The sequence below is a fragment of the Melanotaenia boesemani genome, chromosome 2, assembly GCF_017639745.1.
Source record: "Melanotaenia boesemani isolate fMelBoe1 chromosome 2, fMelBoe1.pri, whole genome shotgun sequence".
In the NCBI taxonomy this organism is placed as follows: Eukaryota; Metazoa; Chordata; class Actinopteri; order Atheriniformes; family Melanotaeniidae; genus Melanotaenia; species Melanotaenia boesemani.
The window spans coordinates 40,890,988-40,914,874 of NC_055683.1; the positions used below are offsets into that span (position 1 = coordinate 40,890,988).

At 45.9% G+C, this 23,887-nt stretch overlaps 3 protein-coding genes and 1 long non-coding RNA gene across 5 annotated transcripts in view; 2 read left to right on the top strand and 2 right to left on the bottom strand.

The window, feature by feature from the left end:
• The window catches only part of LOC121651305, a 543,600-nt gene that overhangs the window by 335,089 nt on the left and 184,624 nt on the right, over nt 1-23,887 (bottom strand). The window lies entirely within an intron of this gene.
• LOC121651870 lies at nt 10,886-11,349 on the top strand. Its single transcript, XR_006012515.1, has 2 exons — nt 10,886-11,104; nt 11,304-11,349. It is a non-coding gene; the product is annotated as an uncharacterized LOC121651870 (long non-coding RNA).
• LOC121628389 (basic proline-rich protein-like) lies at nt 13,698-17,196 on the top strand. Its single transcript, XM_041967424.1, has 2 exons — nt 13,698-13,802; nt 15,583-17,196. The coding sequence occupies exons 1-2, from the start codon at nt 13,698-13,700 to the stop codon at nt 17,194-17,196; spliced, it is 1,719 nt and encodes a 572-aa protein (XP_041823358.1).
• Nucleotides 18,913-23,887, bottom strand: part of LOC121651665 — a 5,605-nt gene continuing 630 nt past the window's right edge. Inside the window, exon 2 of the mRNA XM_042004029.1 lies at nt 18,913-19,465. Within this exon, the coding sequence (XP_041859963.1) occupies nt 18,981-19,465 (485 nt within the window). The 3' untranslated portion in view covers nt 18,913-18,980. The remainder of the gene's footprint in view (nt 19,466-23,887) is intronic.

The window sequence follows — 23,887 nt, forward strand, 5'->3', positions numbered from 1 at the left end:
AAATGACCAAGTTACAGCCTGCGTCCACGAACCCCACCTGACCTCCATTGTCAAGAGGCCATAACTTCCCCAAATATGAACCAAAATGGATGGAAATTGAAATGTGGTTTCATTGCACCATGCCTAACAAGTGTGTGAAGTTTGGTGAGGATCAGACCAGCAGAAAAAGATCGTGAAACTGTACTTTGGAACTTCTCTTTATTTAAACATGGTGTCCGTCACGTTTGAGCTCAGAACTGGACTTCTACTGGACAGAAATGGATGAAACTCCAGATTTATGTTCCCAAACCCCCTGTGCTTGTGTCACACTAATTTCAGCTCGATCCGTGGAGATATGAGCCGGTTCTGTCCGTGTGTCCCTCTCGGACTTCCCCCAGTGCTTTTCTCCAATTTGGTCCACGGGACCGGGCTGAAAAAAATCACACATGTCCCCCAATGTCCCCGAAGTAGACCCTGCGATTCTCAGCTCGATCCGTGCAGAAATGCCTGCGCTGTGGTCTCTGAAGCGGGCCCGACGTTCCTCAGCCTTCTACACCCAGCAGAGCGCTGCCGTGTCGGGCAGCGTCTTCTGCTGGTCCCCGGTCTAACAACTCGGGTTTGTAACGGCCAAACCGCCAGTCAGAAAATTCTGAAAAAAATCACACATCTTCCCCATCATCCAAAGAGTCTGTCACACCGATTTCAGCTCGATCCGCCCGGAATTTCCGCGGCCGGGTCCGGTAGAAGACGGTGTCCACGGCAGGGACCTTGCCATTGAGAGTTCGTGGACCTAGCGTGGTCCTGCGGTCACGTAGAAAGCTGAAACTCCAGATTCAGACTCCTGGAGGTCCACTCACACGACCACACTGATTCCATACCGATCTGTCCAGAAATTACCGAGTTATAGCCGCTGTCCACAAACTCGACCTGACGGACCCATAATAAATTCCTACTCGTTTACAAGAGGTCATAACTTCCCCAAATATGCTCCGAAATGGATGGGAATTAATATTTAAGGTCCTTGTTGAAGGCCAAACAAGTGCTCCAAGTTTGAAACAAATCGGACAAAGTACAGTCCAGTTATGACACTTTGAAACAGGTGTACACGTCTGATACTTGCCATTCAAACTCAGGACAAGTTCAAGGACACGATTATAACTCGGCCGTACGTGCACGTAGAAAGCTGAAACTCCAGATTCAGACTCCTGGAGGTCCTCTCACACGGCCACACTGATTTCATACCGATCTGTCCAGAAATTACCGAGTTATAGCCGCTGTCCACCAACTCGACCTGACGTTTCAATGGTAAAGTCCCACTCGTGTACAAGAGGTCATAACTTCCATAAATATGATCCAAAATGGATGAGAATTAATATTTGGGGTCCTTGAACTATTCCCAACAGGTGTGTGAAGTTTGGTGAGGATCAGACCTGTAGAAAAAGATCGTTAAATGCACTTTGGAGATGACTTTAATGCAAGATGGAGGCCGTCACGTTGGAGCAAATAAATAAATTTCTCCTGGACAAAAATGGATTAAACTCCAGATATGTGTTCAGCATCCCCCCGTGCTTGTGTGACTTTAATTTCAGATCGATCCGTACACATATGTCCACCGTTATGTCCGACAGAAACTGGTGTCCACGGCTGAGACTTTACAATGGCAGCCTTAGGTCCACTTCGTGTACACGGACCTAGCGTAGTCCTACGGTCACGTAGAAAGCTGAAACTCCACACACAGGGTCCAGGAGGTCCAGTCACACGGCCACACTGATTTCAGATCAATCTGTCCAGAAATGAGCTCGCAATAGCCCCTTTCCTTCCGTGAATGTGTGGGAACGGCCGAACTTTTTCAAGATGGCCACCGAGAGGTTTTCGGACCATTACTGGCGAACGCCTTGCTCTAGGCTTTATAGGGCACGTCCGCAGAGGACCCCCGCATATGTCCTGCGAGTTTCAGCCCGATCGGTTCTGAAATGGCCCCGCCAGAGGCCGCTGTCCGCGGATCTGTACGTCCGGCCCATGTTAAGGTATAGGACCGAGGACACGGTACTTAAAAGCTCGGTTCTAAGAACGGCGTTGCCCCACAGACACCAAACTCTCCGGACCGGTTCTGACCCATCCAAAGAGCCTGTCCTGTAAATGGGTGTTGGGAATCCCACCCTCTGGTGGATGCAACGCGCAACTGCGTTTGTGTTCCCCTCTTTGAGGATTTATTTTGGGGTCACCGCCTGGGGGTACGCGTGCCCTGCCTTCCCGTAGCGTAGAGGAGACCCGGACGAACGCGTGGATACCAGGCACGCCGCTGTGCGCCTTCGGGGGAGCCCGCGCAGGGCTCCCGAAAATGGCCAAAAACGACAGTTTTTCCCCATTCACAGGTATAGGCTCGTGGACGGGGGAACGACCCCGTAGGCACTGGGGGGGGTCCAGATCCAGGTGCGGGTCAGACTGCTGGAGTTCCTGAGTCAACACAGGCCGCCAGTGGCCCCCAGCCGTTCCACCCCTCATACTCAAGGCTTGGTGCTCCCTCGTCAAGGGCGTGGCAGGGATCCAACCGCGGCCCGGGGGGGCCATGCTGGTATTGTGGAATGTTTGGACATTTTGCTAGGGCTTGTCCACGGTTTATGCCCCTACCAGCAGGTGGTCCTGGAAGCAACGGAGTCGTCCCCAGAAGAGGTGGAGGTGGGGCCCTGGGTGGCACACGGCCAAGACCCTCTCAGTTTTAGGGGGGTCCCGGGAATCCTATGGGTGAAGGTTCGTACCCATTGATCCTACACACACGCACTGACCCCATGATAAATGTGGAAGTTGAGGATCAACAGGTTTCTATGATGATTGACACGGGAGCTACTCATTCGTGCATACAGGAACACCTTGCCAAGAACCTTCCTCTGTCAGATAACTTTGTCAAGACAGTAGGATTCTCGGGAAAAAGTTAATTGGTTCCTATTACTGCTCCCGTTAAACTAAAAGTAGGAAATGATGAAATTAAAATACCCATTTTGGTTTCAGACCACACACCTGTCAATTTATTAGGATGAGATGCACTTTGTAAACTTGGGCTCAAAATTTTATGCTCCCCTTTGGGAATATACGGGGAAAATTGTGGATTGGATTTACAAATGACTGCTCAAACAGAACCAGCAAATGTTTATTGGGAAAACATGGAGGGACCCGTGGGTTCAGTGTTGGAAAAATGGGGGACATGCATAAAGGCCCAGGCCCCGAGAGGTTTTCCTCCAATCTTACCTCCTCACTGTACAATGTTTTTTGATCCATCAGCCAGCCCAACATTTCAGGATAGGTGGAAAAAGGAGACAGAGGGTGTCAAGGTTGAATTGGAGGCTCCATATATCCTGATTGGAGGCCAAGGCGCAGCATTAAAGGTAAACCGGAATACTTTTATTGATAAATGGTATTGTGTTACTCAATCTTTACCACACATTACACTGTTGGTAAATCCAGGATACCATTCCAGGGACCTTGGTCCGATGGTAAGAACCGCAGAGCACTTGACATGGAAAAGTACAGAGAACCCGTTAATTTCTCTTTCAGATGATGGATCAATGTTAAGGATTAGGTGTGATCTATCTATACAAGCAACACCTCAGATGGTGGTTCTGCCAGAAAAAAACATAATGATGGCGTGCAAAACCAACCCCCTTGGGTTTAACAGTGATCTGGAAACTGATATGTTGACACAGGTTCCAGACCAACTGTGGTCCAGACATGAGACGGATGTGGGACTGGCAGTTTCAGCCAGCCCAGTTACTGTCAAATTAAAACCAGGTGCAGTTTTACCTTGGCGGCCACAATACAAACTTAATCCCGCAGATGAAGAAGGAATTGGAATCCTAATTGATGGGTTGTTAAAAGCAGGAGTGTTGATTGAGATTTCTAGCCCTTGTAACACCCCAATTCTTGCTGTCCTTAAAGCAGATAAATCAAAGTATCGGCTGGTCCATGATTTGAGGGCAATCAATGCCATCCTGGAAGATGTCGCTGCAGACTTCGCCAATCCTCACACACTGTTTTTTTTTTTTTTTATCATTGTTTTTATTTAAATTTTCCGTTTTACAAAACAAACACATGCCACTAGAACTGGCACAGAACACAAACAAAACAAACAAAAAGAGTACAGCTCAGACACACAAAGTTTGTGACAGACATATCTTAGTCATTGATAAGCCAGAATCCATAAGTAGAAATTCACGTGCCTTTCAGTAGTATTGAGGAGATATCAGGTCCGACATAGTCCAAAAATGGACTCCAGGTTTTATAAAACTGGTCCACACTGGCATGTATAATGTTAGTGAGATACTCCAAAGGAATCAGCTCGAAAACAATTTTACGCCATCCACTGACAGAAGGAGTTTTGTCACTAATCCACTGTAAAAGAATATTTTTCCTTGCTGCAAACGTAAGAATATTAAAAAGCCTTTTGTTGGTTGTAGCAGTTATATGTCTGCTTGGAAGACCCAGGATCAGTGACATAGGATCCATTCCCAAGTTCATGTGGAAAATACTTTCAAGTTCACATACAATCTCAGTCCAATATTGCTTAAGTTTATGACATGACCAAATACAATGAGTTAAAGTGCCCACTTGAGTTTTACACTTGAGACACAGAGGAGAGAGGGAGCGGTTAAAGGAATGCCTGCGATTCGGTGATATGTGTAGTCTATGTAGAATTTTAAGCTGTAATGCTTTTGTTCGAGTACAGATTGACAACTTTTTTGCTTGGGACCAAACATCTGTCCAAGTTTCTTCATCTATAGTCACAGACAGCTCCTTCTCCCACACACCCCTAACCCTCTGCGTATCAATATTAGTCAATCCGTTAACCACACCATACAATGAACTGAGAGAGACCTTAGACTGATGTTGAAACAGCATCCTCTCAATATCAGACACCGCAGGGTGTTGCAGAAGGGTTGTACTATGAGTGATATAATGCCTTACTTGCAAGAAGCGAAAGAAATCCTGCTTAGGAAGTTGATATTTTTCCATAAGTAGATCAAATTACATCAAATTGTTATTTGAAAAAAGGTCACCTAACGTTTTTATATTCTTATTACTTCATTGTAGAAAACCAGGGTCTGAAAGACCTGGCAAAAAATCTGGATTATTCATAATTGGAGTGAACATAGATGTTACTTTAGACCTGCCTTCTAGGCGACGAACAGAGCGCCATGCCTTTAGAGTATTAATCGTTACAGGATTCACACACTTGTCTTTTATATCTTTAAAATTCTTGAAGAATAGTAAGTCATGTAATCTGCGTTGTGACAATGCCGTCTCAATGTCCATCCAAGTAGAAGAGTTACCCTCAGTCCATTCATATATAAATCTCAAATGAGCACAAAGCTGATATATTCTTATATTAGGCAAGTCCAATCCACCTAATGAACCTGGCAAATGCAACACTGCCATTTTAAGCCTCGGTCTGCGCTTATTCCAAATAAAGGAGCTGAGCCAGCCATTTATATCTTTCAAAACTCTCTTGGAAAACAACACAGGAATCATTTGTATAGGATATAACAGCCTCAGCAGTACATTCATCTTATTCAAAGCTATACGTCCTAACCAAGAAACAGGAAATGAACACCACCGTTCTAAATCTTGTTTAATTTTACTGAATAAGGGGACGAAGTTAGCTCTGTATAATTGGTCAAAGGATGGAGTGATAAAGATACCTAGGTATACAAAGCCTGCAGAAGACCACTTAAAAGGAAAAGAGGGAGCGATATTAGGTATGGCAGTAAGAGAGCCAAGAGGCATCGCCTCTGACTTAGTCAGATTGACCTTATAGCCGGAGAACTCGCTAAACCTATCCATCACCTCTAGAAGAGCCGGTATGGAAGTCTCAGGATCAGTCAGAAGTATCAGGACATCGTCCGCATATAAGGTTATTTTGTGACATGCCTGACCAATCTCTAAACTGCGTATTAGGTGTTATTCTTATGGCCTCGGCAAGTGGCTCAATGGCCAATGCAAATAAAAGAGGGGACAAGGGGCAGCCTTGTCTTGTTCCTCTGTAGGTAGTAAAATATTCTGATCGGAATCCATTAGTTAGAACGGCCGCTTGGGGATCAGTATAAATTATCCTAACCCATTTAATAAAATTGTCTCCAAGACCAAACTGTTCTAGTGTGTAGAGTAAAAAGGACCATTCGACACGGTCAAATGCTTTCTCTGCATCGAGAGAAAGCACCAGACCGTCGATATGTTGGTGCTTATAAGCCTGGATAGCATTCAGAAGACGCCGTACATTGGTGGTTGAATTGCGTCCCTTTATAAAGCCGGTTTGATCCTCTTTTATCAATATGGGCAAAAAATTCTCCAAACACGCAGCTAAAATCTTAGAAAGCAGCTTCCTATCAACATTTAAAAGTGCTATCGGTCTGTAGGATGTACAAGACTTGGGACATTTACCCTTCTTCAAAATTAAAGATATGGTAGCTTCTTTCAAAGATTGTGGAAATTCTCCAGTAGTGAAAGAATGATTAAACATATCAAGTAGAGGCCCTACAAGTACATCTTGAAACTGTTTATAGAATTCACAACAAAGTCCGTCGGGTCCTGGTGACTTTCCAATTTGTAGGGATTTAATGGCTTTAATTAGTTCAGTTTTTGTAATGGGGCTATTAAGAACAGTTCTCTGTTCTCCTGACAGCTCGGGTAAATTAATCTGAGAAAAGAAATTTACAGTTAATTGTGCTGCATCTGATGTTTGTTCAGAAGAATACAATTTCTCATAGAACTCTCTGAAGCATTTGTTTATTGACTTACTATCTTATACCTCATAACCTTCCGTATCAGAAATAGCTGCAATAATTTGAGACTCAGCCTGTTTTTTAGCTAGATAAGCAAGACATTTTCTGGGTTTATCTCCATGTTCATAAAACCTTTGTTTAGTATAATTAATTTTCCTTTCAGCCTCTTTAGTAAGAAGACAGTCTAGAGCGGATCTGAGAGCAGTAATTTCTTGCCATAAAGACGGTAAGGGCGAAACAATATATAGCTTTTCCTTGTCTGCCAATTCAGTCTCCAAATTATTTTGTTTTTCTAATCTTTGACGCTTCTTAGTAGCAGAGTATGAAATAATCAGGCCTCTTGCATAGGCTTTACAAGTTTCCCATAAGATAGAGGTGTTAGTGGCTGTCGGCTTATTAATTGTGAAAAACATTTTAATTTCTGTAGAAAAATAAGATGTAAACATAGAATCTTTAAGAATAGTAGTGTTAAGTCTCCAGTGTCGAGACTGGCTCAGTACAGTTTTAGGTTTAATGTCCATAACTATGCTTGCATGGTCAGAAATGATTATACTTTTTATATCACATGACACAACAGAATATAGCAATATAGCTCAGACCGAGGAAAGAAAAAATAATCAATTCTAGATTGGGCAGATGGGGCCATAGTACCAAGTGGGAATCTATCAATAAGTGGATTTAAAATTAAATTAAAATCACCACCCACAAGTACAGTGGAATCAACTGAAAGTGCTGCCAATTCGAGAAAAACTTTAGTGAGAAAAGAAATCGGGTGGGCTGGAGGAAAATACACATTCATTATCACAATGTTTTGCCCCTGTAAATTCCCTCTAATCAAAACATAACGGCCACAATGATCTCTAACATAACTAACAATAGTGAAGGGCAGGGATTTCTTGATCAAAATAACCACTCCTCTACTCCTAGTTGTGAAAGACGAAAAGAACACTTGCCCACATATTCCTTGTTGAAGCTTGGAATGCTCAGTGTCATTGAGATGGGTCTCTTGTAAAAGAGCAATATCTACATCGTTCTTTTTTAAGTAAGTAAAAATTTTTCTGCGCTTAATGGGATTGTGGACACCCCGCACATTCCAAGTACAAACTCGTAGCTTATTCATCTTAATTTAAAAACACATAGAAAATTAGGCAAAGAAGCATAAGACCTGAGCTGCATAAAAGCATTACAAATAATATAAAAAACAAAAAACACAGAAAAACAAGTAATGAACAATGGGGCAATATCCCTACTGCACATGTTGGGAACTACCTTCCTACACCCATCAGCAACGAACAGCTGACAGGTGCAACAAGCGCTACACTCACGCCTATACATAGGTGTAACACACAAGTCCGTTTCGCTCACGGTGAGAGTACAACTTTACCTGGAGAATCATAACGTCAGCAAATGCTTTAATGTCACTCAGTAGCCTGCTGGAAATCACACATACACCAAAGCCAGATTAATACTCACGTAACTCCAGAAGCTATAGTCCAGTACTTGACTTAAATCAGAAAAGAAAAAAGTATATCCCTGTGATTAATCCAAAACGTTACGGCAGAGAGTCGACAAAAGCCGAGGCAGCCTCCGGTGTGTCAAACCTCTTCACTGCCCCGTTGACAGACACCCTCAGTGTTGCTGGATATATGAGCGCGTAGTCCACGTTCATCCTCTTCAGTCGAGTTTTCACCCCATCAAAGGCCTTGCGTTTTTTGACCACTGCCGCTGAATAATCGTTGAAGAAAGAGACGTTAAGACGATCCGCGGGCTGGTCCGGATCAGCAGCGAGACGTCGGGCAGCAGCCATTACGCGTTGCTTGTCGGTAAAGTTGTGAAACTTTATAATGATGGGTCTGGGGCGTTGATTGGGACCCGGTTTGAGCGCAAGGGTGCGGTGTGCGCGGTCCACCTTGATCTTTCCAGATTTAGTTGTGATCTTCAGAAAAGTGGGGAGCCACGTCTCCACAAAAGCAACTGCATCTCTCCCCTCGGTGCCTTCGAGTAGACCAATCAGGCGTAGATTACATCTGCGGCTGCGATTTTCTAAGTCATCGATATGATCCACCATTTCACCAACTTGTTTCTCAAGTTTAATCACTTTAGCTTGCAGTAACTCCGTGGCGTCCTCCACATCAGAAATCCTGGACTCCGCTTGGCCTACACGAGTTCCAAGCGCATGCATTTCAGCAGTTTGGTCGCGAATAGCAACAAGCACTGTATCAATTTTAGCAGAGATGGCCTGTGTGATATTATCGGACATCCTTTCCAGAACTTGAAGCACACTTGGATCTACATTATCTCTTTTTTTTTTTTTTCTTTTAACCTGTCTTGTCCAGCATCGTTGCAAACAGAATGATTGTCTGGCTGCCGTCTGGTGCTGGGCAATTTTACTCTATCAAGCAGGTGCCTGGGTCTACATTATCTCTGTCACCATCTTCAGCTTCGGCTGGGCCCAAAGCCATGGCTTCCTCCAGAGGCTCCGCGCTGTTGTTATTAGACTTACTTGCAACTACTTTGTCACTCATAGGCTTCTCTGCCACGGGCTCCGCGTTAGTATTTGCGGGCTTGTCTGTAACGGGTTCCGCATTGTCGACAGTAGGCCTCCCCGTAGCAGTCTTCTTTTTGGCTTCGGTCTTAACCTCAGGCATTTTCAGAAAATAATTGTCCAGGCTCATTATAGAGCTTCTTCCATCATTAAAAATCAAACTCTCATCAGGCAAATAAAGTGAATAAACGGATAATTTAAGACAAATTACCGGAGCTCAGCGGAGCGCGATGTTCACTCTACGACGCCATCTTGCCACCGTGCCTCACACACTGTTGAATGCCATCCCTGCTAAAGCTAAATTTTTCACAGTAGTGGATCTTTGTTCAGCATTTTTCAGTATCCCTCTGGCAGAAGAGTCACGATATCTGTTTTCATTTACCTTTAGAGATCGACAATTCAGCTATGCAAGAATGCCCCAGGGACTAACAAGCAGCCTCGCGTGGTTTGATCGTGTGGTGAGTCAGGATCTACAGGAGCTGGGTTTGAGCGGCGTCCTAATCCGGTATGTAGATGACATTTTGATTTGTTCAGACACCATTAAAGATTGTCAGCGCGACTCGATCAAGGTGCTGCGAAGACTAGCAGAACGTGGACACAAAGCTTCTTGAACAAAGCTGCAGTTCTGTCAGTCTCAAGTGGAGTTCCTCGGTAGAGTAATCTCCCATGGAACCATAGCCCTGTCTCCTGACCACCTCAAAGGCATAAGTCGAGCACCGCGTCCACAGACTTGCGTGCAACTAATGACCTTTTTAGGTATCACAGGATTCAGTGTGGAGTGGTTGGAGGACTACGCAGTAAAAACGGCACCACTCAGAGATCTTCTAAAGTCTCCTGAAGCCAAGACTTTGAAGAAGAAGCCTTTGGAGTGGACCACGGAAGCACTGTTGGCTTTTGATGTGCTTAAGCAGAAACTGCAAAGTGCCCCAGCCTTAAAGATGCCGGAATGTGATAAACCTTTCTATCTTTACGTTTCAAACAGATACAGCATGTATGCAGCGGCTGTATTGACACAGGATTCCTGTTCTGGTGGAAGAAAACAACCCATCGCTTACTACAGTACGAAGCTGGACAACGTAGCCCATCATAAAATCACAGTTGATCAATCACAGTAAACTTGTTCTAACACCAGCACGTTGCCTTCAGTACCTACCACTGCTTACCTATCCAGATGTAACGATTAAGAGGTGTGAGACCACAAATCCTGCTAATATGTTACCTTTTGAATTTGAAGGTGATACACACGAGTGCGTCGCTGAGACCACAAGGTACACAAAACTGAGATCGGACTTGGAATCTGAGCCGTTGGACGACGCACAGGTCACGTATTATGTGAATGGGTCATGCTTTCGAGACCACATGGGAACTCATGCAGGCTACGCCGTGGTGGAACAGCAAGGAGAGACGTTTGCAACCATAAAAGCTGAACAGTGTTTACAACCTTGCTCTGCACAATTAGCTGAACTGTACGGACTTACTGCGGCTTGTGAACTTGCTTTTTTTTTTTTTTTTTTTTTTTTTTTTTTGTGAACTTGCTAAAGACTCCTCTGCTAATATCTACACAGATTCAGCATACGCTCATGGAGTCTGTCACCTGTTTGGAGCAGTTTGGAAACTGCGCGGCTTTCAAAAATCAGATGGTAAACCTGTCCGGCATGGAAAGCAGATTATGAAGTTAATCTCGGCCATGATGCTTCCACACCGATTGGCCATTATCAAGTGTCCTGCTCATCAAAAAGACAACTCCAACACCACGATGGGAAACAATGCGGCAGACGAAGCTGCAAAGCGCGCTTCAGGTTGCAAGGTCGCCGTCTTGGCCCCAGCTGTGGAGTTGGAACCATCTGTCACACCCGATGATATCACACTAATGCAAGCGCGTGCTAGCGCGAGTGAACAAAACATGTGGGAAAAAAGGGGTGCTACAAAAGATGGGCGAGGGTTATGGCGGTCACATACCGGCCTGATTGTCGCTCCAATCTCACTTTTGTCTCTTTTAATTCCAGAGTGTCACAAACCAGACCACTGTGGGCGAGATGAGGTGATGCATCGGGTACAACAACAGGGTTATTGGGCGCCGTACCTGCAGGCATTGGTGACGGATGCGCTAAATTGGTGCGAGATATGCGCGCAAAACAACATTCGAAAAGGTATTGTCACCCCCACAGCGCGAATTCCTGTCCCGGAAGGCCCGTTTTGTCATCTGATTTTAGATTTTGTGGACATGTTGGTCCTGGTACACGGTAAGCGCTACCTTTTGGTGGTTTTTGATCATTTCAGCCGTTGGGTGGAGGCCACTCCGTCAAAGGACATGGGGGCGGGAACAGTCATAAAGTTCCTGGTCCGTGAGGTGATCCCTAGGTTTGGCTTACCATCCATCTTTTCATCAGACTCGGGACCAGCATTCATCAATAAAGTCTACGAGGGCGTCCTACGTCAGCTGGGAATCAAAGTCCGCCATGGGAGTATTTACACTCCCTCCAGTCAGGGAGGGGTGGAACGAGTGAATGGCACGCTTAAGGCAAAAATTAATAAGATTTGTGCATGTACTGGTTTACGGTGGCATGACGCATTACCGCTGGCCCTAATGAGTTACCGCATGCAAGCTCATCGGGTCACGCATTTGTCTCCTCATGAAATGTTAACAGGTCGTCCCATGGCGGGCCCCCAGTTTCGGGGTCCGCTGGAGCAGTTGGAGAAGGAGCTGCACAGTTACATGAAACAGTTGTATGCTATCCATAAAGCAATTTATTTTCAGGAAAAAGCAAACGAGCCCAAGCAGGTCTCGGTGGAATCTGGCCCAGTGGTGCCCGGGGATAAGGTGTACATCAAGGAATTTCGGAGAAAGTGGAACACTCCTCGACGCCGAGGTCCCTACACGGTAGTCCGAGCCACCCCGACTGCGGTCCAGGTAGAAGGAAGCTTCGCTTGGCACCATCTGAACCATTGTTCGTTGGCAACCACGACCAACAACTGCAAAGTGGGCCCTGGGGACTGGTCGGATTGTGCAGCCTTCTCAAATGACCAGTCCCCCAAAAGGGGAAGTATCGCCTCGCATGCATCTGACAAAGATAATCCTGTCAGGGCAGATTCAGAGTTGTCGCCCGATGACGTTGAGTCTGAAGTTCCTGTGGTTTCTTCTGTTGTTCGGGACAGTAATGTGGGCATGGACAAGTCAGCCAACCCGGACCCAAAGCAGCAGCCACCACGTCGTCCCATCACCAGGGCCTTCTCAAGGAAACAGAGGGGCGCCAGCTCAAAGACGGAACGCCGACCTCAGTGACCAGGGGAAGTACGACCCACATGCCAAATGCCATTATCAGTCAGGTCTTTTGCCGGCATGCACCCGCACACATCTACACACTACCCGTGACTCGGTATTTCAGACAAATGTTGCCCTTATGGCACAACGTCGGCGAAAGGTAAGATCAACTAATGGGGAAGATTTAGAGGGGCGTAACATTTCAGTGAATCCTGGGGTGGATGATAAAAGCGGTGCTCAGGGATGGGAGGTTTTGGGGTCCAGGCTAGACCCTCTGGACTCAGACTTAAGTGCCAAAAAGTGGGGAGTTCTCTTTGTAAAAGAGGGGCACGCTCCCCCTCCAGCTGTGGCTCCTGTCCAGGAGCCGGACAAGGTTGGTCCTGTAGCAAACGTTACTGCACGCCCACGGGCAGGGATAGGTGACCGTCAGACAGTACCAGACGTATTGGGGTATTAACACTGAGCACATATAACATCCTTAATGTTTGACCAGGTATGGGCTGCTGCATGGAACACACTGGAAGGTCTGTTGGAGCTCGGGAAAGTTGTAAGTTCTTACCAGACCACAGACAACACATCTGTTGTGAATAAAGTTAATTTTACACCTGAACCGCAGCCCACTGTGGTTATCAGTGGCCAACCTGACAATGGAGTGGTTGTGTCGTTGCCTTTTCCCCCTGAAGGGTTAGATACTTTGGTTAATAGTTATCATGATAAAACGTTCGGTGGGGGGGGGGGGGTTAAGGATGTAAAGGGGCAACCGGAAGTACAAGGGGTTAGACCTGGTGAAGGTTACTTATGGAAGGTAGCAATGGCCAACACCTGGTATCGCTGGGCATGGCTATCAGTAAAGGAGATGACAACGGAGGAATGCATATGGTACTCAAAGGCACCTGGAGCTCCTCCGGTTGTTGTCCCAGATAAGTACAGCTCTTGGGAGTGTGCCCAGGAACAGCGCCGAGTGTGCGCAGAGGAAGCGTTCAAGTCTACAACGACGAATGCTTTCTTTGGGCTCCCAATGTGCGGTATAAAATGTAGGTTACTTTATGGGGCCCAGAGGATGCATGGTTACCTGAATAAATATAGGGGTTACAAAATCCAGGAATTGTGTGAACCTTACCAGGTGGCAAGTACCGCCATGGCCCCTCCCACGGTCTACAGGGTGGACTATAACGCCACATACGAGTGTTTTGCCAGCGGAGGATTCCTCCGGCTAAATGGGACAATGGTGGGAAACACGACGGTAAGGTGTAATGTCACATGGGTACTATCATGGTTTCCAGAGTCTGGTATGCCTTTTCCCTTCATAACTAAAGCAGTATGGTTCGAGAACCCGGAGCCCCTACATCAGGACTGTCAGAATATGTCAATCACGGTTCCAACCCTGTTTTGGTTCGGAGACCAATCACATGCGGTCGCTGATAGTTTTTGGTTGTGCGGAAACGACCTGCTCCGTAGTACCCTACCCCCCTTTTGGGTAGGATTGTGTGCTACTGTTGGATTAAAGGTGCCAGCTATGGTAATATATGACGGCGTCAAAAACATGCTTAACTTAAAACAAGACAAAGGCACGCTGCATAGGGGTAGGCGTCAGGTCTCAGGCACCCATGGGGTATATCGGGACGCCATTGGGATCGCTAAAGGGATTCCTGTAGAATTTTCGGCCAGGGATGAGGTGGTGGCCGGCATAGAATCTATATTACCATGGATCACTGTGAATAAAAATGTTAACTGGATAAATTATATATATTATAATCAGCAGCGTTTGTTTAACCATACCATCGAGGGTCTGAGTGCACTAGGAGAACAGTTACATGAGACTAGCAGACTCGCGTTACAGAACAGACAAGCACTAGATTGGCTTCTGGCAGATAAGGGAGGGATATGTCAAATGTTCGGGGAAGACTGTTGCACTTTTATTCCAGCTAACACAGCGCCAGATGGTTCCTTTACATCTGCCATGGACGAGATAATACGGGTGGGGAGGGAGGTGCGAGAGCATGCTGGGAAGAGCGACTGGTCTCTTAGTTGGTTGGACCAGTTGATGGCTGACTGGAAAAATGTGTTGATAAAGGTGGGAGTGGGGTCAGCTTTGGTTCTGATCCTTCTTTTCTTGTTTAGCATGTGCATCGTTCCCGCCCTGAGGAAAGCGTGGAGTACGAGTCTCAAGAAACAGACATCTGTCATCATGGCTGCCCAATTGATCCGTACTGAATTGGACCTGTAATGTCTCAATGGGACTGCAGTCGGCTGGACGAAGGGTCGGCAGCCAGACAAAGGAAGGCTGGTGACCCAACGCTCCTGAGTGTCTCCGGACTGCAAGAGACTCTATGTTGTGTTGTTCACGTGTGGTTTTTTGTAGTCAGCAATCTTGAGTAATAGGTTAGCCTTGTGAAAAAGGATTGTAATGAAATTTCCTTGTGTGTGTGTGCGCGTGTCTGGTTAACTTCTGCCATAGTACTTAGAAGGTCTCACACAGGGGTTCACTGACCTACCCGTGCCTGAGTGTCAAATGAGAACAAAGTTTACCGGTGCTCGCCCGGGGAGGGGGGCACGGGGGAATTTTTTCTCTCTTCGGGGTTTTTTCGCCCTCGTACGGGAGGTTCAGATCGACTCCTATGTTACGCTTGAGACCTGTGTGTGTGTGGACAAGTGTGCATAAACGTTCTTCCCTTGTCGTGTGTTTCAGAGTATCGTCTTAGGCCCGATTACTCTGAAATATTTAAAAGGGGGAAATGTAGAAGTATCAATGTATAGTGTGTTGGAAAACAACAGCTGTCTCTGGGAAGGCTGTAAGCAGGATATTAATAGACTGACATTATACTGACACTATGACATTATAACATGATATCAAAATGATGTCAACCAGTCAGCAGTCAGCCCTAAAAGGCTGTGTGTGTACAGAAATAGAGTCAGTGAGACTATATAGGCTTGGGGAAGTGGATGTACGTGGTCTTTGATCCTGAAGGGGTGTACCCCTGTTCGGCCGAATAAAGAAAGATCATTAAGACCTCTGTCTGCAGACTCTTAATATTAGCAGCATTATTGATAAGGAATTTATCTACCACATTCCCTACAACCCTGGTCCATACCACCCTGGTCCATTCAACCCTGGTCCCTACAACCCTGGTCCATACAACCCTGGTCCCCACAACCCTGGTCCATACAACCCTGGTCCCTACAACCCTGGTCCATGCAAGTCTGGTCCATACAACCCTGGTCCCTACAACCTTGGTCCATACAACCCTGGTCCATACAACCCTGGTCCCTACAACCCTGGTCCATACAACCCTGGTCCCCACAACCCTGGTCCATACAACCCTGGTCCCTACAACCCTGGTCCATACCAGGCTGGTCCAAATGAGTCTAGAACCTACAACCCTGGTCCCTACAACCCTGGTCGATACCACCCTGGTCCCTACAACCCTGGTCCCTACAACACTGGTCCATACAACCCTGGTCCCTACAACCCTGGTCCATACCACCCTGGTCCATACAACCCTGGTCCATACAACCCTGGTCCATACAACCCTGGTCCCCACAACCCTGGTCCATACAACCTTGGTCCCTACAACCTTGGTCCATACAACCCTGGTCCATACAACCCTGGTCCCTACAACCCTGGTCCCTACAACACTGGTCCATACAACCCTGGTCCAAATGAGTCTAGAACCTACGACCCTGGTCCCTACAACCCTGGTCCCTACAACCCTGGTCGATACCACCCTGGTCCCTACAACCCTGGTCCCTACAACACTGGTCCATACAACCCTGGTCCCTCCAACCCTGGTCCATACCACCCTGGTCCCTACAACCCTGGTCCATACAACCCTGGTCCATATAACCCTGGTCCCCACAACCCTGGTCCATACAACCCTGGTCCCTACAACCCTGGTCCATACCAGGCTGGTCCAAATGAGTCTAGTCTCTACAACCCTGGTCCCTACAACCCTGGTCCACACAAACCTGGTCCCTACAACCCTGGTCCACACAAACCTGGTCCCTACAACCCTGGCCCATACAACCCTGGTCGATACCACCCTGGTCCCTACAACCCTGGTCCCTACAACCCTGGTCCATACAACCCTGGTCCCTACAACCCTGGTCCATACCACCCTGGTCCCTACAACCCTGGTCCATACAACCATGGTCCATACAACCCTGGTCCCCACAACCCTGGGCCATACAACCCTGGTCCATACAGGTCTGGTCCATACAACCCTGGTCCATACAACCCTGGTCCCTACAACCCTGGTCCATGCAAGTCTGGTCCATACAACCCTGGTCCCTACAACCTTGGTCCATACAAATCTGGTCTATACAACCCTGGTCCCTACATACCTGGTCCATGCAAGTCTGGTCCATACAACCCTGGTCCCTACAACCTTGGTCCATACAACCCTGGTCCATACAAATCTGGTCCACACAACCCTGGTTCCTACAACCCTGGTCCATGCAAGTCTGGTCCATACAACCCTGGTCCCTACAACCCTGGTCCACACAAACCCTGGTCCCTACCCCACCAGCCAGTTGCCCCTCTGTGGCTGAGACTCCAGGCAGGGCAGAAAGAGATCCAGGGACATCCTTTGTTTCCGAAAAGAGAGAGAGAGAGAGAGAGCGAGAGAGATGTATCCTGAGATGTAGTTTTCAGTCATTTCTAGTGAGTTATGAGCTTAACTGTGCATAGCAGGAGAGGTGGGATACACTTATGAAAACAGTCCTGTTTGACCGTACGGATAGACCCACAGACAGGAACATGAAACGTCACTTAGACGTCTTTCAAACCGACAGTTCATCCACGTGTTTTCAGAATTTGTCGCAGCATTTTTTTCTACTGTATATCAAGTTATGTTAGAGGACATTTTTACAGTTTGTACTGTTAACACTAGAAAACCCAGAGGCTTCCCAATTTTGATGGACAAAGCCCAGAGAGGGGCCATGTGGAAGCACAGAGTTCAGCCAAGATAATGGTGCGAATAGCTGCCTTTGTTTTGTAAAAGAGGCCATTACTGGTGAACCCTGGAGGGCACATAACACATATTTGTAAAGAAAAATCCTTTTCGTTTCATACACAAGAAAAAAATAGTTTTTTTTCTGAATTTTCACCAACTTTGCCAACTTTATAACACAAAAAATTAAAATAATTTTTAATTTTAAAAATGGAAGTGTGTCCTGTTTTTACAGCCAAGGGTCTTAAAATGACCTGAAAAATTAGTTTCTAAGTAAGGAGGACTGAAATGTCAACATGACAAATGTACAAAGATACCTGTCATTTTTTCCCCAAAGCATTTTATTTTTGTCATTAAAATACAAAACAAATTAAAAATGGACGTAATAAAAGAACTCCACATATTTGTACATATTTACATCAGGAAACAGTGACATGAGCTGGCATTTTAGCGCTCTTGCAGTCCATCTGCAGTGTCAGTGTCACAACATGCTTGGCACTCCCATGGTGTCTCCTTCTTTTTGCCACAGGTGTACTTGTAGCAGCGAAAACGTCTCACAGAGGCAGAATTCTGTATGCATTGACCTGACACTTGGCTCTTTTCCCAGGGCTAGGTGTGAGAGGTTGCTGCAGACGCACTTCCTCCTTGTGTGCCTTTTTCGCGCTCACATGAGATTTGGTCAACTCTTTGGCCAGTTCAATCAGGAAGTCCACCCGTCTCTCCTGCACTCCAGTGCATGCCTTATGCACAATATGAGCGTTCAATGCTGCCATGTCGATCATATTGTAGAACACGGCGACTGGCCATCTCCGTGTTGGTGCGCGCACACTGTACTCACGCACCATCTGGTCCATCACATCCACTCCGCACTTTGTGGTGTTGTACTTTGTCACAGTGTTTGGCTTCTTTTTGAGGGTATCTTCATTCTCAATCACTGTGTGCATGCTACTGAGGACGTAGACCATCTTCTTTCGTTCTGGCGCATATACTGTCAGGGTTGTTTCAAGGGTGGAAAACACTCACGTGGTGAATTCAGCCTGGTCCTTCTGTCTAGTTGACTGTGGAATTTTGCGATGAATGTTGTTGACGGTGCCGAGGATGGAGGTTCTACGGCTACGCAGGCGTTGTGCAAGAGACAGAGATGTGAAGAAATTGTCTGTGGTTACAGTTGTGCCCTTATCCATGAATGGCTCCATCAGCTTCATGACAACACTTTCAGACAGTCTCTCTCCACTTGGACGACTGGGGTCCTTTCCAAGATGGGAGGACGTTTCAACTTCGATTTCAAGTCACAGGCTACCCAAAACTTGATGCCAAACTTGTCGGGTTTACTTGCAGTGTACTGCAGGAAAGTGCAGCGAGTCTTTGATGGGAAGAGTTGTTCGTCGATGGTGATGTGTCCACCAGGGTTGTAGGATGAGATGCAGTTATTGACGAAAGATCCCCAAACATCCGAAATTGCCTCAAACCTATCAACCTCTGCTCTCTGGCTGCGTGTGAACATCAAAGCGTAGATGTTGCATGATGTTTTGGAAGCGGTTTCGGGCCATAGTAGCAATGATGTGTGGGTTTCCCAGATTGGCGGACCAGCTGTAACGTAGGGATGGAACATGGGTCACCCCCCGCAAGATTATGACTGCAATAAATGCCTTCAGTTCTGGGAGGTCCATGAACCAATCCACTTGCTCCGTTTGCCCTGCATGCTGATTTGTCCATTGCTGAATCCTTCGAAGCATGTCGAGCGTAATGAAACACAGGAAGCTCTGAAGACGACTCCCGGTACTTCTCCTGGCCTTAGCTGTTGGCTCTCCAGCTGCGTCGTATGCTTCTATTGGAGTGAAATGGAGATGTGTCCCCAGCTGTTCTTCACGCCACTCTGTACCATCTTTAGCGATTTCTGTCGGCTCACCCTCCAACCGAGCTCTCTTTTCTGGAGGAAGAGTGGAAGTCTCCTCATCTGCACGTAAACACATAGAAATTAGTTCATCTTTTCTTTAAATTACCAAATCAAATTATAGATCCTATACCCTATTCCTCAGTCGATTGATTGATTTTACAACTTGGGAGATTGATATGGGATATCTAATTTGTGTCCTAAAATGCCCACCTATATGCTATTGGGGTTATATAACTGCTTGTTTTGGAAGGTTTTATGAATTAAGGCCATTTTAGGCCAGAGGTGGAATGATATGGGAATATCTAATTTGTGTCCTAAAATGCCCACTTTCATGCTATTATATTATATAACTGCTTGTTTTGTCCCAAGTGACCACCTGTATACTGTTTTTGTTATATTATTCTGCTTGTTTTGGTGCCTGTGTAACTGCCTATCTTTGGAAGGGTGAGAAAAGGGTGTCTTGTAAATATGTTTACAAGACAGGATCTCAGGACTCATCCTCGCCTGTGGGAAAGGACCGGCCATCCTCTCTCTCATGCGATGTTGTGTTTTTTCTAAATAAGTATAAAGACGGGGAAATCCCACATCTCGGTAGAGTCTGCTGCGGGTTACATACGAACGCCCAGCCGGGGTTTTCTAAGCCACTCTACCAGGATTGTTGGCTCTCCAGTCCGTGTCAAAGGTAGGGCAAGCTATGCTATGCTATGCTTATAAGGCTGAACCCATTGAGATGTAATGATGAATGTCATGAGCTGCGGGGAATAAACCTGACACATTTATTCTAGCACTCTGACTTTGTGTGTTTCATCTGCCGACCACCACGAACCTCTAAAAATCACACATTACATTATTGGCGTCACGAACAGGATTAATAAATTAATAAATTGTAATTGATATTATTTGGTGGCTGCAGAAATGTTTAAGAAACAGAATAAGAAGTCTCCCGCCGTGGAGCAATCTGATGTGCCAGGTTGGACTGGCGAATGGAGTGAAGTTGCGCTCTGTCTACGGGACGGCGGTGGTCGTCCCAAGCCGTGGGGGGAGGCTGTAAAGGACGGCTCTCTAGCGGCTGCATTGCCTGCGCTAAAAGAAATTGTTGTTCCTCTGAAATCCCTGTTGGGGGGGGGTTCAGAGGCGAGCGTGGTTTTGTGCATCAGCATGGCGTGTATCGCAGGAGAAATGTAAAAAGTTAACTGATGAAAAAGAACAGTTGGAAACACAGCTGTCTTTAGCCAGGCAAGAAGTAATGAAAATACAGGCAGAGAAAGAAGCACTGAATCAATGTTTGAACAAAGCTTTGGTGGGTTTGGCTCAGACTCAGCGGCAAATGCGGAGGAGACCGCCACGCCGTACTGACCCTGCCAAAGTCCGTACCGTGGCTGCACCGGTATGGGAGGATGCTAGTTGGGATCCCATGAAATGGGATGAGGATGTCTGGGACGAGGCTGAAGGGTCAGACTGGTATCAGGCAAAACCAGTGACCCGTCGTTGCCAGACTGAGGATATGGCTCAGTTAATGATGAGGGAAGGAGTGTTTCTGGGAACGGCTGATGCATGGGCTGATATGAATGTGCCCAAATCAGTACGGGATCATCTGATAAAAACCAGTCCTCCACATTACAGACCCCTGGTGTTGACATTAATGTTAAATGCTGTAGACAGACCTGCTTCTGCTGTACAAGGGATGATAAGAGAATTAGAAAATCTGGCAGATGGATTTTATTGGACCATTGCCAGTCTCACAGAACTGTAAATATGCATGTACTGCTGTAGATACTTATTCTGGAGTATTGATAGTTCATCCCTGTAAATTTAGTAATCAAAAGGCAACGTTAAAATGTTTAGACATGATTGAACAATATTATGGCATGCCTGTATGAATTCAAACTGATAATGGATCACATTTCACAGGTCACATGGTAAGGAGATGGGCAGATGAAAACCATGTAGAATGGATTTATCACATTCCATATCACCCCCAAGCAGCAGGGTTAGACAGACAGACAGACAGACAACTTTATTTATCCCCGAAGGGAAATTGCGTTGTTACAATAGTCCAGTGTCATAAGTGGCATAAACTATGAATAAAAAATAGAAGTAAAATATACGATATAAGTAAAGTGGAATAAAAACAGAAATAAAATAAAGATAGAAATCCAGAGTGGATTGGCAGACAGGGTGCAGTGGCAAGATGATGACTATGTAAATAAAGGATGTGCAAAGATGATACAGAATGTTGAATGATGTGCAAAGGATACAAATATTGTATAATTATATGATATATAATATCAGAGCGACAGTTATAGGTTGCAGTAAGTACAGTGGTTGACTTAGTCCAGTTGTGTGATCGTGGCTCTGGCAGAGGTAGATGAGTTATGAGTTAATTGAAAGACTAAATGGATTATTAAAATCCTCACTGAGGAAAGCCTCAGGTGATAATAGTTTAGATAATTGGAAGTGCAATTTACCAGAGGTGGTTAAACAAATTAATAACAGACCCCTTGCAGAAGGAGTGACACCACTCACTCAAATGGTCATGGTGCGAAAGTGTTAAAATGTGGTAAAAACAAAATGATGCTAAATTCCACTGCGAGCCACGGCTCAGCAGGTTTTGGACCTGACAAGTAAATATAGCTGCTGAACCGTTTGTGGTCACTAAAGGTGACAAAATAGCTCAGCTGGTAATAAAACCATGTAATATGACAATGGTGCAAGAAATAACAACACCACAGGTGTTTACTACTAGAGGTCAAGGGGGATTTGGATTTAAAAGACTAATGCTGTGTGCTATATTCTTCTGAAGTCATGTGTCTCTTTCAGCCTGGTGTGCCTGGTGGATGTCTGAGTGGGAGTGGAGGAGGTTGATCGGAAGATCCAATAAGGAGGGGACGCAGAAGGATCCTCGCTAGGGCCCGCCTGAGACCTGGTGGTGCTGCCTGCTGGGGCATGCTGCAAGCTGCCCTCACTGTCACTGCGATGACCCCCCACCAGTCGATGGAGGAAGTGGTTCAGTTTCGAATGGGCTGGAGGAACGCAACAACAATGAGGCCTGTTACATTGCCAATTTATCAGTTAAGAAATGCTACAACCATAGATAATCGGACTAACCCTTTTATTTACCCAGTGGACGCATTGCCAAAGGAACTAGTAATTAAAAATCATACAGCTCCACTGGTGACGACCTGCCAGGAAAAAGCACACGCTGTGGTTCGAACTGTAGTAACATGAACTGTGAACTTGCCAAAAATACCCACTTGTCATCATGCCAGACGTCGAAGGGCCTGGTATGATACATTGCTGGGTGGAACTGGAACTGTATTAGGTGTGTCCAACACCATAGATGGAGAAATCACTCGGACAATGTTGTCCAACACTGGAAATAAAGCTAGCCAGGCCGTTCATCGCCTGGGGAACTGGATGCCGGTCCCTATAGGACCACAAAAAGAGACTGCTAATGTTTAATAAATGTAACCAAAGCTATTGATGCAACTATGTGTGGTTTACAGGTGATATATTCCCGCCTACAGGAGGAGAGGTTTGTACAGGTAATAACTACACCTAACCCAAATGAATGGAGACGATTGTTTGATATATCTGATGCTTTATGGTTACAAATAAAACCTGGACTGACTCGATGTAATATGACCATGTGTACAGTAAGTTGGATACAGTGGAATGTTACTCAAGTAATCACCATCTGTAAGTTTCAGGTATTACCATTGATCGTACATAATAAGTATATGTTTTTGAGAACTTACGGTGAATGGTTTAGTCCCCAAACCAATCACACGTATGACCTAAAGGACTGTGAACTACTGATCGAGGCCAAGCCTGCCTCTTATCTAAAGGGTATAGAAATCCATGCTTTACAGAGACACGGCACTGTGTGAATGGTATATAGAACCAGCTAGCGACATGCTATGGCAAGTGGGCCCCAACACCCTCTGCATAGCTACTACTCACAACCATACTCAGTTGCCTACTGTACCGTTCGCAGGTTGTTTAAAAGGTTTACACCTATGGCAATTGGCACAATGTAACTTACAGGTTGACTAACTTACCACAGAATCTCATCTGACGGTTGTCCAGTGGAAAGTGTTACACCTACCATGGCGAATTTCTCTGGAGCGTTTCCAAAGTGCACTGTCTCGCTCCCGTGATCTTAAAGATATTATGTCTAGCCATTCTCAGAATGTTACCCGTGCCTTAGTAACAACTCTAGTTAACCGAGAACAGGTTTTGCATGCAGCAAGGATGGTGAAGATGGACAGTGCTCATCACTGGTGGGACATTTTTTCAGGAATGTCTGTCACCGCTAGAACATATGTAGCTCCACCATTATTGATTCTTGTGGCTATTTTGTGTGTATTGACGCTATGCAATGTATTAACATGCCTTTATATACGCCGGATTAAACAACGATTGTCTAGGACCATATATCACACTGCCTTAAGATGATGCACATACATATTTTAGCAGAAG

Excerpts from the sequence above, each read along its gene's own strand:
- LOC121628389 (XM_041967424.1), top strand. The coding sequence starts at position 13,698 with ATGGCCCCTCCCACGGTCTACAGGGTGGACTATAACGCCACATACGAG. Across the intron at positions 13,803-15,582 it reads CAATGGTGGGAAACACGACG|ACTCTTAATATTAGCAGCAT; the intron begins GTAAGGTGTAAT and ends CTCTGTCTGCAG.